Source organism: Panulirus ornatus, chromosome 72, assembly GCF_036320965.1.
Source record: "Panulirus ornatus isolate Po-2019 chromosome 72, ASM3632096v1, whole genome shotgun sequence".
NCBI lineage: Eukaryota > Metazoa > Arthropoda > Malacostraca > Decapoda > Palinuridae > Panulirus > Panulirus ornatus.
This window is the reverse complement of record NC_092295.1, coordinates 14,030,456-14,046,060: the sequence shown is the minus strand read 5'-3', so window position 1 is coordinate 14,046,060 and position 15,605 is coordinate 14,030,456. Positions and strand designations below refer to the sequence as shown.

Below are 15,605 nucleotides of genomic sequence, written 5' to 3'. Positions count from 1 at the left end.
TCTCTCAACATTCTCTTCTCCTCGACATTGTTTCCTCTTCCTCGAAAACCTTTACACACTTTCACCCTCGTGTCGACAAGATAGTGGTCAGACAACACATCTGCTACTTCTCTCAGCGCATTTATAGCCAAAAGAATTTTACGAAATCTTGTAAACAATGAATGTGATAGAGACAGGGAGAGGAAAACTCAAGTGCTGGAGACAACAGTGAACTGCATTAGGGCGAGAGGAGACTGTGGCCTGTATGTTTGGGTCATTGGATCTTGCGCACCAGATCAGCAACGTAAGGCTTTCAGTGCTCCTTCATGGTCGGAGGAACCAGATGTCTTAGGATGTATTGCTGCAATACTTGAGACATTTCGTGTCGTCCATCAGTTGCTGTCGTGTAAGAGACGTCGTGTGACCTCACTCCATATGCCGTTTAGGTGCAGCTTCCAGCAGCTGTATTGAGAGTTGTGATGTAAACATAACTACTGGAACAAAGCTGGTCCGACCCCAGGCTGACCCGTGCAGGTTCATGGTGAGTTACGAAAACCACTCCACCACGTGTGTGTGTGTGTGTGTGTGTGTGTGTGTGTGTGTGTGTGTGTGTGTGTGTGTGTGTGGGAATATAAACAAAGACTAATTCTTTTATTTACATACTGTGCAGCATTTATCTTATATCAATGAAAACTACTGCAAAGTAAATCCACGTACGTAAAGGAGACAAAATCAACCAAAAGAGCACTTATTAGACACTTTATTTGCGAAACTGAATCTTTACACCCAGACGCATGACATGATCCTGGAGGTACAGTAGTGTGAGCCAGTACACCCAGACGCATGACATGATCCTGGAGGTACAGTAGTGTGAGCCAGTACACCCAGACGCATGACATGATCCTGGAGGTACAGGAGTGTGAGCCAGTACACCCAGACGCATGACATGATCCTGGAGGTACAGCAGTGTGAGCCAGTACACCCAGACGCATGACATGATCCTGGAGGTACAGGAGTGTGAACCAGTACACCCAGACGCATGACATGATCCTGGAGGTACAGGAGTGTGAGCCAGTACACCCAGACGCATGACATGATCCTGGAGGTACAGTAGTGTGAGCCAGTACACCCAGACGCATGACATGATCCTGGAGGTACAGGAGTGTGAGCCAGTACACCCAGACGCATGACATGATCCTGGAGGTACAGGAGTGTGAGCCAGTACACCCAGACGCATGACATGATCCTGGAGGTACAGGAGTGTGAGCCAGTACACCCAGACGCATGACATGATCCTGGAGGTACAGCAGTGTGAGCCAGTACACCCAGACGCATGACATGATCCTGGAGGTACAGGAGTGTGAGCCAGTACACCCAGACGCATGACATGATCCTGGAGGTACAGCAGTGTGAGCCAGTACACCCAGACGCATGACATGATCCTGGAGGTACAGAAGTGTGAGCCAATTAAGATTCTTCATCCAAGAGTAAGAAAGATGTTGTTTACTTTGCATCATTCTGGCCACCACACTCGCCTCCCAGGTCACTCCCTGAGGTCATTCACGGAGTAACACCAGTCTTGGACTCGATCCAGTCCAGGTAGTGATGAACACGAGTGAAGGCGTCAGGGTATCCAGCCTCACACCCAGCAGAAGACCCGAAGGAGGTGATGCCGTAGGTCCTGCCACTGAGATTCAATGGGCCGCCAGAGTCTCCCTTGAAGAATGTATAGATTTCCTCAAGTGTTCTCATACCAAATAGATAATTGCCCACAACAATATAGTGTATGTAATGTAATTATCTGTGGACCAAACATAAGTTATCTTACGTTGCAGGTTCCCTTGCCGCCAGTGCTGTCGATGCAGACGACACCAGAACCAACAATGCCATAAATAGCATCACAATCAGTGTTGCTCATCACGGGCACATCCACCTGACGCAGGACGTCGGAGGTGCCGCCAGCATCTGTCAGAGGAAGGGAGACCAGGTGGTGTAGTCAGGCTATGGGCACACACGATGATGCTTGTGATCCACTACCAAGACCCACCTCCTCACAAGGACCTCATATATCAATATCATCAGTAAAACAACTCAGGACGTCAGCTCTTGTACTCACTGTCCGAGGGGCGGCCCCAGCCAGTGGGGGTCACTACGGTGCCAACAGAGACGTCGGAAGCTGGCAGCTGAACGGCCTGGATGTTCTCTGTCAGAGAAAATAACATGTATAAACAGAGTAATGTGAGCCTTATGTGTGGTCAGAAACTGCAAGGATGTCAGTCTGATGATACACGACTGTAATCCGAAAACATGTTCGCCCGTCATGAACCACAATGTAGTTGGTCGCTCTGGAAGTTTGAATCGTCCCCAGTGTGGTATATGAGTACCGATGCCATATTGGGGACTGTCAACCCCGCCACATAAACGACATTGGATATACGACCTCCACCCTGAGCCACCGCCTCTCGCTCCACTTACAAGAAGATGGAATCAAACAACATCATGAGCAAAAGCATGGAACAAGACTAACGAGGGAGATGATGGTGAAAACCACCAAAATCACTACTAGTTGTAGTGATCATGGAGACGGCAGATACCAGAAGCCATTCACATTAGAGAGAAAGCCCGTGTCATCAACATCCAGACAAACATGAACACCGCCATACAGCTCTTTGATGGCCCGTCAAGAGGACGTAGACCTAACACTATTTCAGAACAGTAGGAACACGTCACTGATCCTACAAGCTAGCGAGTCTACCATTTCAGGATAGGATGAAAGTATCGCTGACCCACCCGGTCATGGGTGGCGAAGGCCAGCTAGAATCAGACGAGCCCAACCTGACCTCAACTCCACAACCGGACAGTAAAAGTTTCGCTTTGCCTAACTTAGTGTGTTTAGTGATGAACTGTCTATATACCTACTTTGTATAATAAGATTGTTCTATGCTTCCGCCTCTGTACATTTTTCTGTGTTACTGTATCGTTATTTTGTATTTAGGTTGTAGTTCATACTACCCGCCATGATATTGTTAATAACCTTAACTCTTATTCACATTTACTCTTACCTTTCTTCTTTCACACACTTTTCCAAACTCAGTCACCAACTTCTGCAGTTTCTCACACGGATCAGCCACCAGAGCTGTATCATCGGCGAACAATAACTGACTCACTCCCCAGGCCCTCTCATCCACAACAGACTGCATACTCGCCCCTCTCTCCAAAACTCTTGCTTTTGCCTCCTTAACCATCTCATCCATAAACAAAGTAAACAACCAATGGGACATCACACACCCCTGCCACAGACCGACATTCACTAGGAACCAATCACTCTCCTCTCTTCCTACTCGTACAGTTACCTTACATCCTTGGTAAAAGTTTTCTACTGCTTATAGCAACTTACCTCCTACACCATATAATCGTAAAACCTTCCACAGAGCATCTCTATCAACTCTATCATATGTCTTCTCCAGATCCATAAATGCTACATATAAATCCATCTGTTTTTCTAAGTATTTCCCCCGCATACATTCTTCAAAGCAAACACCTGATCCACACATCCTCTACCATTTCTGAAACCACACTGCTCCAGGCTCCAGGCACGGACTAAGTCCATATCAAGGCCGGGCCTTAACTGAAATTTTATAGAATTATGAAACGGAAAAAGAAAAGACAAGGGAAAGTATTTACGAATTTTGAAGGAAGGGAAACCTGTATTTTGAAATGTGCCAGGTCATAGTTATCGGGAAAGACATGAAATGACAGGGATTTGTAAAGGTTCAACTTGTAGGGAAAGAAGCAGGTATCGAAACGGCTCAACCTTGAGTTCCCGATGGCCCCACAAAAATCATTTGATGCAGCAGCTTGCTGAGTATTGCGTGGTCTCGCTAGTGGTGTGAGCACAGAAGCAGCCAGATCTCGAGCAAAAACCGAATTAATACCTATAGAAGAGGGAAAGTGAACCAACATTGCGGCGCAAGGCAAGAAGGGGGTCAGGTTTGGAAGTTAGCCTGGGAGAGTTTGTAAATCAGACAGCTTTCGACTCAACTCTTTCAAGTAAGGATACAGAGCTACAACCACCCCAGATGTAAGAGCAGTACTCTATACGAGGATGGATCAATCCCTTGTGTAAACGAAGCGACTGTTCAGAAAAGTTGCGACATCTAAACTGGACACCCAGTTTCTTAGAGGCAGACTTAGCTATTCCTGTAATGTAGGGTTTTCAAGAAATAGTGGATGTTACAGTAATACCAAATATGTTCATTGAGTCAAGAGGTGGAATTACAGAACAGTGAAAGGAGAGACGAGAGTTGTGAGGAGTTTCCGATGGAGAGATGGTTAGAAACTAGGTCTTGGAGGCATTAAACTATACAAGATTTTGTGTACGCCACTGAGATATTCTGTCCAACTCTGTGTTTACAGAGGAAGCTGTATTGAGATAAGATGCAGATCGAGTGAGAGAAGGAGCAGATTTGAATTATGTGGATGAATGCAGTGTTGTGTCGTCAGCGTATGAGGACATAGGATGATGAGAAGGACCTTAATAACGTATTGTTCCCTTTACCATAGTCTTACCATTGAAGGTGACAGTGTTGGGCAACTTGATGAGGGCAATGTCATTGGTCAGCAAGAAGGAGTTCCAGTTCTCGTGGGTGAAGAAGTTGGTGGAGGTCATTGAGACTTGCGTGTCTTCGTTTATCCTTATGTTATGGGCGCCCATCACATCCTCGACCGACCTTGCGCTGAAACGTATACAACAGGTTGATAACTTGGCATGTTTCAAGATGACATTCGAATACACACTTCCTTAGCTTCACTGTTTCTGCCCGTTAAAAGCCACATGATACACAGGTATACATATGCTGCATAAGCAGCAACAGACCACTGGCTTATTATGACTTTTTATCATAGTGGAAGAAATTAGAGACAAAGACCGTGTGGTAAGAGGAAAAAAAAGGAAGCATGTTTAATCAACGACCGATGACTATAAACTTTATACGTAACTATCATTAACTATCAAGGGTCAATTTATATCAATCGTTAAGTTGGAGAGAAGTATTTAACAAGTACCTCCTGAAAATGATCGAGGTTGGTGCTTTGAATTACCGATAGATCATTCCAAATGTTAACCTTACTGTTGAAGAAAAAATATATCGTCTCATTGGAATCAAGTCTTGATTCACCGTCATGGATGAATACAGATTCCACCTGCTTGAGACCCTTCCAAAGCATCTTTTTATTCTCCCTAAAATTTAATGATACTCTCTCACCCCAACTCTCATTTGCCCTCATTTTCACCTCTTGCACTTTTCTCTTGACCTCCTGCCTCTTTCTCTCATACATCTCCCAGTCACTTGCATTACTTCCCTGCAAAAATCGTCCAAATGCCTCTCTTTTCTCTTTCACCAATAATCTTACTTCTTCATCCCACCACTCACTACCCTTTCTAATCTGCCCACCTCCCGCGCTTCTCATGCCACACGCATCTTTTGCGCAAGCCATCACTGATTCCCTAAAAACATCCCATTCCTCCCGCACTCCCCTTACCTCCTTTGTTCTCACCTTTTTCCATTCTATACTCAGTCTCTTCTGGTACTTCCTCACACATGTCTCCTTCCCAAACTCACTTACTCTAACCACTCTCTTCGCCCCAGCATTCTCTATTCTTTTCTGAAAACCTCTACAAAACTTCACCTTCGCCTTCACAAGATAATGATCAGACATCTCTCCAGTTGCACCTCTTAGCACATTAACATCCAAAAGTCTCTTTCGCGCGCCTATCAATTAACACGTAATCCAATAACGCTCTCTGGCCACCTCTCCTACTTACATACGTATACTTACTTATATCTTTCTTTTTAAACCAGGTGTCCCCATTCACCAGTCCTTTTTCAGAGGACAAATCTACAAGCTCTTCACCTTTTCCATTTAAAACACTGAACACCCCATGTACACCAAGTATTCCCTCAACTGCAATATTACGCACCTTTGCATTCAAATCACCCATCACTATAACCCGGTCTCGTGCATCAAAACTACTAACACACTCACTCTGTTGCTCCCAAAACACTTGCCTCCTATGATCTTTCCTCTCATGCCCAGGTGCATATGCACCAATAATCACTCATGTCTCTCCATCCACCTTCAGTTTTACCCATATTAGTCTAGAGTTTACTTTCTTACACTCTATCACATACTCCCACCACCCCTGTTCCAGGAGTAGTGCTACTCCTTCCCTTGCTCTTGTCCTCTCACCAACCCCTGACTTTACTCCCAAAACATTCCCAAACTACTCTTCCCCTTTACCCTTGAACTTCGTTTCACTGAGAGCCAAAACATCCATGTTTCTTTCCTCAAACATACATCTATTTCTCCTTTTTTCTCATCTTGGTTACATCCACACACATTTAGACACCCCATTCTGAGCCTTCAAGGAGGATGAGCATTCTCCGCGTGACTCCTTCTACTGTTTCCACTTTTAGAAAGTTAAAATACAAGGAGGGGAGGGTTTCTAGCCCACCGCTCCCGTCCCCTTTAGTCGCCTTCTACAACACGTGAGGAATGCGCGAGAAGTATTCTTTCTCCCCTATCCCTATATATATATATATATATATATATATATATATATATATATATATATATATATATATATATATATATATATATATATATATATCTTTTTTTTTTTTCTTTTTTTTTTTATACTATTCGCTATTTCCCGCGATAGCGAGGTAGCGTTAAGAACAGAGGACTGGGCCTTTGAGGGAATATCCTCACCTGGACCTCTTCTCTGTTCCTTCTTTTGGAAAAAAAGAAAAAAAAAAAAATATATATATGTATATATAAAATATATATATATATATATATATATATATATATATATATATATATATATATATATATATATATATATATATATATATATATATATATATATATATATATATATTTTTTTTTTTTATTATTATACTTTGTCGCTGTCTCCCGCGTTTGCGAGGTAGCGCAAGGAAACAGACGAAAGAAATGGCCCAACCCCCCCCATACACATGTATATACATACGTCCACACACGCAAAATATACATACCTACACAGCTTTCCACGGTTTACCCCAGACGCTTCACATGCCTTGCTTCAATCCACTGACAGCACGTCAAACCCTGTATACCACATGACTCCAATTCACTCTATTCTTGCCCTCCTTTCACCCTCCTGCATGTTCAGGCCCCGATCACACAAAATCTTTTTCACTCCATCTTTCCACCTCCAATTTGGTCTCCCTCTTCTCCTCGTTCCCTCCACCTCCGACACATATATCCTCTTGGTCAATCTCTCCTCACTCATTCTCTCCATGTGCCCAAACCACTTCAAAACACCCTCTTCTGCTCTCTCAACCACGCTCTTTTTATTTCCACACATCTCTCTTACCCTTACGTTACTTACTCGCTCAAACCACCTTACACCACACATTGTCCTCAAACATCTCATTTCCAGCACATCCATCCTCCTGCGCACATCTCTATCCATAGCCCACGCCTCGCAACCATACAGCATTGTTGGAACCACTATTCCCTCAAACATACCCATTTTTGCTTTCCGAGATAATGTTCTCGACTTCCACACATTTTTCAAGGCTCCCAAAATTTTCGCCCCCTCCCCCACCCTATGATCCACTTCCGCTTCCATGGTTCCATCCGCTGACAGATCCACTCCCAGATATCTAAAACACTTCACTTCCTCCAGTTTATATATATATATATAGGGGAGAAAGAATACTTCCCACGTATTCCCTGCCTGTTGTAGAAGGCGACTAAAAGGGAAGGGAGCGGGGGGCTGGAAATCCTCCCCTCTCATTTTTTTTTTAATTTTCCAAAAGAAGGAACAGAGAAGGGAGCCAGGTGAGGTTATTCCCTCAAAGGCCCAGTCCTCTGTTCTTAACGCTACCTCGCTAATGCGGGAAATGGCGAATAGTATGAAAAATATATATATATATATATATATATATATATATATATATATATATATATATATATATATATATATTGACCAAGAGGATATGTGTCGGAGGTGGAGGGAACGAGGAGAAGTGGGAGACCAAATTGGAGGTGGAAAGATGGAGTGAAAAAGATTTTGAGTGATCGGGGCCTTAACATGCAGGAGGGTGAAAGGCGGGCAAGGAATAGAGTAAATTGGATCGATGTGGTATACCGGGGTCGACGTGCTGTCAATGGATTGAATCAGGGCATGTGAAGCGTCTGGGGTGAACCCTGGAGAGTTGTGTGGGGCCTGGATGTGGAAAGGGAGCTGTGGTTTCGGGCATTATTACATGACAGCTAGAGACTGAGTGTGAACGAATGGGGCCTTTGTTGTCTTCTCCTAGTGCTACCTCGCACACATGAGGGGGGAGGGGGATGTTATTCCATGTGTGGCGAGGTGGCGATGGAAATGAATAAAGGCAGACAGTGTGAAGTGGGTGCATGTGTATATATGTACATGTCTGTGTGTGTATATATATGTGTACATTGAGATATATGGGTATGTATATTGCGTGTGTGGACGTGTATGTATATACATGTGTATGGGGGTGGGTTGGGCCATTTCTTTCGTCTGTTTCCTTGCGCTACCTTGCAAACGCGGGAGACAGCGACAAAGCAAAAAAGAAATATATATATATATATATATATATATATATATTTTTTTTTTTCGCTGTCTCCCGCGTTTGCGAGGTAGCGCAAGGAAACAGACGAAAGAAATGGCCCAACCCACCCCCATACACATGTATATACATACGTCCACACACGCAAATATACATACCTACACAGCTTTCCATGGTTTACCCCAGACGCTTCACATGCCTTGATTCAATCCACTGACAGCACGTCAACCCCGGTATACCACATCGATCCAATTCACTCTATTCCTTGCCCTCCTTTCACCCTCCTGCATGTTCAGGCCCCGATCACACAAAATCTTTTTCACTCCATCTTTCCACCTCCAATTTGGTCTCCCTCTTCTCCTCGTTCCCTCCACCTCCGACACATATATCCTCTTGGTCAATCTTTCCTCACTCATTCTCTCCATGTGCCCAAACCATTTCAAAACACCCTCTTCTGCTCTCTCAACCACGCTCTTTTTATTTCCACACATCACTCTTACCCTTACGTTACTTACTCGATCAAACCACCTCACACCACACATTGTCCTCAAACATCTCATTTCCAGCACATCCATCCTCCTGCGCACAACTCTATCCATAGTCCACGCCTCGCAACCATACAACATTGTTGGAACCACTATTCCTTCAAACATACCCATTTTTGCTTTCCGAGATAATGTTCTCAACTTCCACACATTCTTCAAGGCTCCCAGAATTTTCGCCCCCTCCCCCACCCTATGATCCACTTCCGCTTCCATGGTTCCATCCGCTGCCAGATCCACTCCCAGATATCTAAAACACTTCACTTCCTCCAGTTTTTCTCCATTCAAACTCACCTCCTAATTGACTTGACCCTCAACCCTACTGTACCTAATAACCTTGCTCTTATTCACACACACACACACACACACATATATATATATATATATATATATATATATATATATATATATATGTATTCATTTTTTTAATTTTTTTTTTTTGCTTTGTCACTGTCTCCCGCGTTAGCGAGGTAGCGCAAGGAAACAGACGAAAGAATGGCCCAACCCACCCACATACACATGTATATACATACACGTCCACACACGCAAATATACATACCTATACATCTCAATGTACACATATATATACACACATAGACATATACATATGCACACATGTACATAATTCATACTGTCTGCCTTTATTTATTCCCATCGACACCCCGCCACATATGGAATAACAACCCCCTCCCCCCTCATGTGTGCGAGGTAGCGATAGGAAAAGACAACAAAAGCCCCATTCGCTCACACTCAGCCTCTAGCTGTCATGTAATAATGCACCGAAACCACAGCTCCCTTTCCACATTCAGGCTCCACAGAAATTTTCATGGTTTACCCCAGACGCTTCACATGCCCTGGTTCAATCCATTGACAGCACGCCGACCCCGGTATACCACATCGTTCCAATTCGCTCTATTCCTTGCACGCCTTTCACCCTCCTGCATGTTCAGGCCCGGATCACTCAAAATCTTTTTCACTCCATCTTTCCACCTCCAATTTGGTCTTCCACTTCTCCTCGTTCCCTCCACCTCTGACACATATATCCTGTTGGTCAATCTTTTCTCACTCATTCTCTCCATGTGACCAAAACATTTCAAACCACCCTCTTCTGCTCTCTCAACCACACTCTTTTATTACCACACATCTCTCTTACCCTTACATTACTTACTCGATCAAACCACCTCACGCCACATATTGTCCTCAAACATCTCATTTCCAGCACATCCACCCTCCTGCGCACAACTCTATCCATTGCCCACGCCTTGCAACCACACAACATTGTTGGAACCACTATTCATTCCTTCAAACATACCCATTTTTGCTTTCCGAGATAATGTTCTCGACTTCGATACATTCTTCAAGGCTCCCAGAATTTTCGCCCCCTCCCCCACCCTATGATTCACTTCCGCTTCCATGGTTCCATCCGCTGGCAGATCCACTCCCAGGTATCTAAAACACTTCACTTCCTCCAGTTTTTCTCCATTCAAACTCACCTCCCAATTTACTTGACCCTCAACCCTACTGTACCTAATAACCTTGCTCTTATTCACATTTACTCTTAACTTTCTTCTTTCACACACTTTACCAAACTCAGTCACCAGCTTCTCCAGTTTCTCACATGAAACAGCCACCAGAGCTGTATCATCAGCGAACAACAACTGACTCACTTCCTAAGCTCTCTCATCCACAACAGACTGTATAATTGCCGCTCTTTCCAAATCTCTCGCACTCACCTCCCTAACAACCCCATCCATAAGCAAATTAAACAACCATGGAGACATCACACACCCCTGCCGCAAGCCTACATTCACTGAGAACCAATCACTTTCCTCTCTTCCTACACGGACACATGCCTTACATCCTCGATAAAAACTTTTCAGTGCTTCTAACAACTTGCCTCCCACACCATATATTCTTAATACCTTCCACAGGTATTATATATATATATATATATATATATATATATATATATATATATATATATATATATATATATATATATATATATATATATATATTTCTTTGTCGCTGTCTCCCGCGTTTGCGAGGTAGCGCAAGGAAACAGACGAAAGAAATGGCCCAACCCACCCCGTACACAATCTATATACATACACGTCCACACACGCAAATATACATACCTATACATCTCAATGTACACATATATATACACACACAGACACATACATATATATCCATGCACACAATTCACACTGTCTGCCATTATTCATTCCCACAGCCACCTCGCCACACATGGAATACCATCCCCCTCCCCCCTCATGTGTGCGAGGTAGCACTAGGAAAAGACAACAAAGGCCCCATTCGTTCACACTCAGTCTCTAGCTGTCATGCAATAGTGCCCGAAACCACAGCTCCCTTTCCACATCCAGGCCCCACACAACTCTCCAGGGTTCACCCCAGACGCTTCACATGCCCTGATTCAATCCACTGACAGCACGTCAATCCCGGTATACCACATCGATCCAATTCACTCTATTCCTTGCCCTCCTTTCACCCTCCTGCATGTTCAGGCCCCGATCACACAAAATCTTTTTCACTCCATCTTTCCACCTCCAATTTGGCCTCCCAATTCTCCTCGTTCCCTCCACCTCCGACACATATATCCTCTTGGTCAATCTTTCCTCACTCATTCTCTCCATGTGCCTAAACCATTTCAAAACACCTTCTTCTGCTCTCTCAACCACGCTCTTTTTATTTCCACACATCCTCTTACCCTCACATTACTTACTTACATTACTTATATATATATATATATATATATATATATATATATATATATATATATATATATATATATACTTATATATATATATATATAAATTGATGAGAACTGCTATTGACGTTTGTATAAATAAATTATACATTTCCTTTTTTTCATAGCCAGAGGTTGAACCATTATGTGACATTCTTTTTTTTCATTCATTTCAAGCTAGAAGTTTCAGTTTTCTAAATTGTTTCTTACATATCTCATATGCATATATATGTATGTGTGTGTGTGTGTATATGTGCGTATGTATGTGTATGTGTGTGTATGTGTATATGTATATATATATGTATATTATCCCTGGGGATAGGGGTGAAAGAATACTTCCCACGTATTCCTCGCGTGTCGTAGAAAGCGACTAGAGGGGACGGGAGCGGGGGGCCAGAAATCCTCCCCTCCTTGTATTAACTTTCTAAAATGGGAAACAGAAGAAGGAGTCGCGCGGGGAGTGCTCATCCTCCTCGAAGGCTCAGAGTGGGGTGCCTAAATGTGTGTGGATGTAACCAAGTTGTGAAAAAAGGAGAGATAGGTAGTATGTTTGAGGAAAGGAACCTGGATGTTTTGGCTCTGAGTGAAACGAAGCTCAAGGGTAAAGGGGAAGAGTAGTTTGGGAATGTCTGGGGAGTAAAGTCAGGGGTTAGTGAGAGGACAAGAGCAAGGGAAGGAGTAGCAATACTCCTGAAACAGGAGTTGTGGGAGTATGTGATAGAGTGTAAGAAAGTAAATTCTCGATTAATATGGGTAAAACTGAAAGTTGATGGAGAGAGGTGGGTGATTATTGGTGCATATGCACCTGGGCATGAGAAGAAAGATCAAGAGAGGCAAGTGTTTTGGGAGCAGCTGAATGAGTGTGTTAGTGGTTTTGATGCACGAGACCGGGTCATAGTGATGGGTGATTTGAATGCAAAGGTGAGTAATGTGGCAGTTGAGGGAATAATTGGTATACATGGGGTGTTCAGTGTTGTAAATGGAAATGGTGAAGAGCTTGTAGATTTATGTGCTGAAAAAGGACTGATGATTGGGAATACCTGGTTTAAAAAGCGAGATATACATAAGTATACTTATGTAAGTAGGAGAGATGGCCAGAGAGCGTTATTGGATTACGTGTTAACTGACAGGCGTGCGAAAGAGAGACTTTTGGATGTTAATGTGCTGAGAGGTGCAACTGGAGGGATGTCTGATCATTATCTTGTGGAGGCTTGTGAAGATTTGTATGGGTTTTCAGAAAAGAAGAGTGAATGTTGGGGTGAAGAGGGTGGTGAGAGTAAGTGAGCTTGAGAAGGAGACCTGTGTGAGGAAGTACCAGGAGAGACTGAGTACAGAATGGAAAAAGGTGAGAACAATGGAAGTAAGGGGAGTGGGGGAGGAATGGGATGTAATTAGGGAATCAGTGATGGATTGCGCAAAAGATGCTTGTGGCATGAGAAGAGTGGGAGGTGGGTTGATTAGAAAGGGTAGTAAGTGGTGGGATGAAGAAGTAAGAGTATTAGTGAAAGAGAAGAGAGAGGCATTTGGACGATTTTTGCAGGGAAAAAATGCAATTGAGTGGGAGATGTATAAAAGAAAGAGACAGGTCAAGAGAAAGGTGCAAGAGGTGAAAAAAGGGCAAATGAGAGTTGGGGTGAGAGAGTATCATTAAATTTTAGAGATAATAAAAAGATGTTCTGGAAGGAGGTAAATAAAGTGCGTAAGACAAGGGAGCAAATGGGAACTTCAGTGAAGGGCGCAAGTGGGGAGGTGATAACAAGTAGTGGTGATGTGAGAAGGAGATGGAGTGAGTATTTTGAAGGTTTGTTGAATGTGTTTGATGATAGAGTGGCAGATATAGGGTGTTTTGGTCGAGGTGGTGTGCAAAGTGAGAGGGTTAGGGAAAATGATTTGGTAAACAGAGAAGAGGTAGTGAAAGCTTTGCGGAAGATGAAAGCCGGCAAGGCAACAGGTTTGGATGGTATTGCAGTGGAATTTATTAAAAAAGGGGGTGACTGTATTGTTGACTGGTTGGTAAGGTTATTTAATGTATGTATGACTCATGGTGAAGTGCCTGAGGATTGGCGGAATGCGTGCATAGTGCCATTGTACAAAGGCAAAGGGGATAAGAGTGAGTGCTCAAATTACAGAGGTATAAGTTTGTTGAGTATTCCTGGTAAATTATATGGGAGAGTATTGACTGAGAGGGTGAAGGCATGTACAGAGCATCAGATTGGGGAAGAGCAGTGTGGTTTCAGAAGTGGTAGAGGATGTGTGGATCAGGTGTTTGCTTTGAAGAATGTATGTGAGAAATACTTAGAAAAGCAAATGGATTTGTATGTAGCATTTATGGATCTGGAGAAGGCATACGATAGAGTTGATAGAGATGCTCTGTGGAAGGTATTAAGAATATATGGTGTGGGAGGAAAGTTGTTAGAAGCAGTGAAAAGTTTTTTCGAGGATGTAAGGCATGTGTACGTGTAGGAAGAGAGGAAAGTGATTGGTTCTCAGTGAATGTAGGTTTGCGGTAGGGGTGTGTGATGTCTCCATGGTTGTTTAATTTGTTTATGGATGGGGTTGTTAGGGAGGTGAATGCAAGAGTTTTGGAAAGAGGGGCAAGTATGAAGTCTGTTGGGGATGAGAGAGCTTGGGAAGTGAGTCAGTTGTTGTTCGCTGATGATACAGGGCTGGTGGCTGATTCATGTGAGAAACTGCAGAAGCTGGTGACTGAGTTTGGAAAAGTGTGTGGAAGAAGAAAGTTAAGAGTAAATGTGAATAAGAGCAAGGTTATTAGGTACAGTAGGGTTGAGGGTCAAGTCAATTGGGAGGTGAGTTTGAACGGAGAAAAACTGGAGGAAGTGAAGTGTTTTAGATATCTGTGAGTGGATCTGGCAGCGGATGGAACCATGGAAGCGGAAGTGGATCATAGGGTGGGGGAGGGGGCGAAAATCCTGGGAGCCTTGAAGAATGTGTGGAAGTCGAGAACATTATCTCGGAAAGCAAAAATGGGTATGTTTGAAGGAATAGTGGTTCCAACAATGTTGTATGGTTGCGAGGCGTGGGCTATGGATAGAGTGGTGCGCAGGAGGATGGATGTGCTGGAAATGAGATGTTTGAGGACAATGTGTGGTGTGAGGTGGTTTGATCGAGTGAGTAACATAAGGGTAAGAGAGATGTGTGGAAATAAAAAGAGCGTGGTTGAGAGAGCAGAAGAGGGTGTTTTGAAGTGGTTTGGGCACATGGAGAGGATGAGTGAGGAAAGATTGACCAAGAGGATATATGTGTCGGAGGTGGAGGGAACAAGGAGAAGAGGGAGACCAAATTGGAGGTGGAAAGATGGAGTGAAAAAGAATTTGTGTGATCGGGGCCTGAACATGCAGGAGGGTGAAAGGAGGGCAAGGAATAGAGTGAATTGGAGCGATGTGGTATACCGGGGTTGACGTGCTGTCAGTGGATTGAAGCAGGGCATGTGAAGCGTCTGGGGTAAACCATGGAAAGCTGTGTAGGTATGTATATTTGCGTGTGTGGACGTATGTATATACATGTGTATGGGGGGGGGGGGTTGGGCCATTTCTTTCGTCTGTTTCCTTGCGCTACCTCGCAAACGCGGGAGACAGCGACAAAGTATAAAAAAAAAAAAGAATATATATATATATATATATATATATATATATATATATATATATA

At 43.5% G+C, this 15,605-nt stretch overlaps 1 protein-coding gene across 1 annotated transcript in view; it reads right to left on the bottom strand.

Annotated features, from left to right (window-relative positions):
• Positions 1–791: 791 nt before the first annotated feature.
• Positions 792–15,605, bottom strand: part of LOC139748094 (chymotrypsin BII-like) — a 24,909-nt gene continuing 10,095 nt past the window's right edge. The window contains exons 2-5 of the mRNA XM_071660704.1: positions 4,549–4,715; positions 2,096–2,182; positions 1,808–1,944; positions 792–1,695 (exon numbers count right to left, since the gene is read on the bottom strand). Coding sequence (XP_071516805.1) covers positions 1,540–1,695; positions 1,808–1,944; positions 2,096–2,182; positions 4,549–4,715 — 547 coding nt within the window. The 3' untranslated portion in view covers positions 792–1,539. The remainder of the gene's footprint in view (positions 1,696–1,807; positions 1,945–2,095; positions 2,183–4,548; positions 4,716–15,605) is intronic.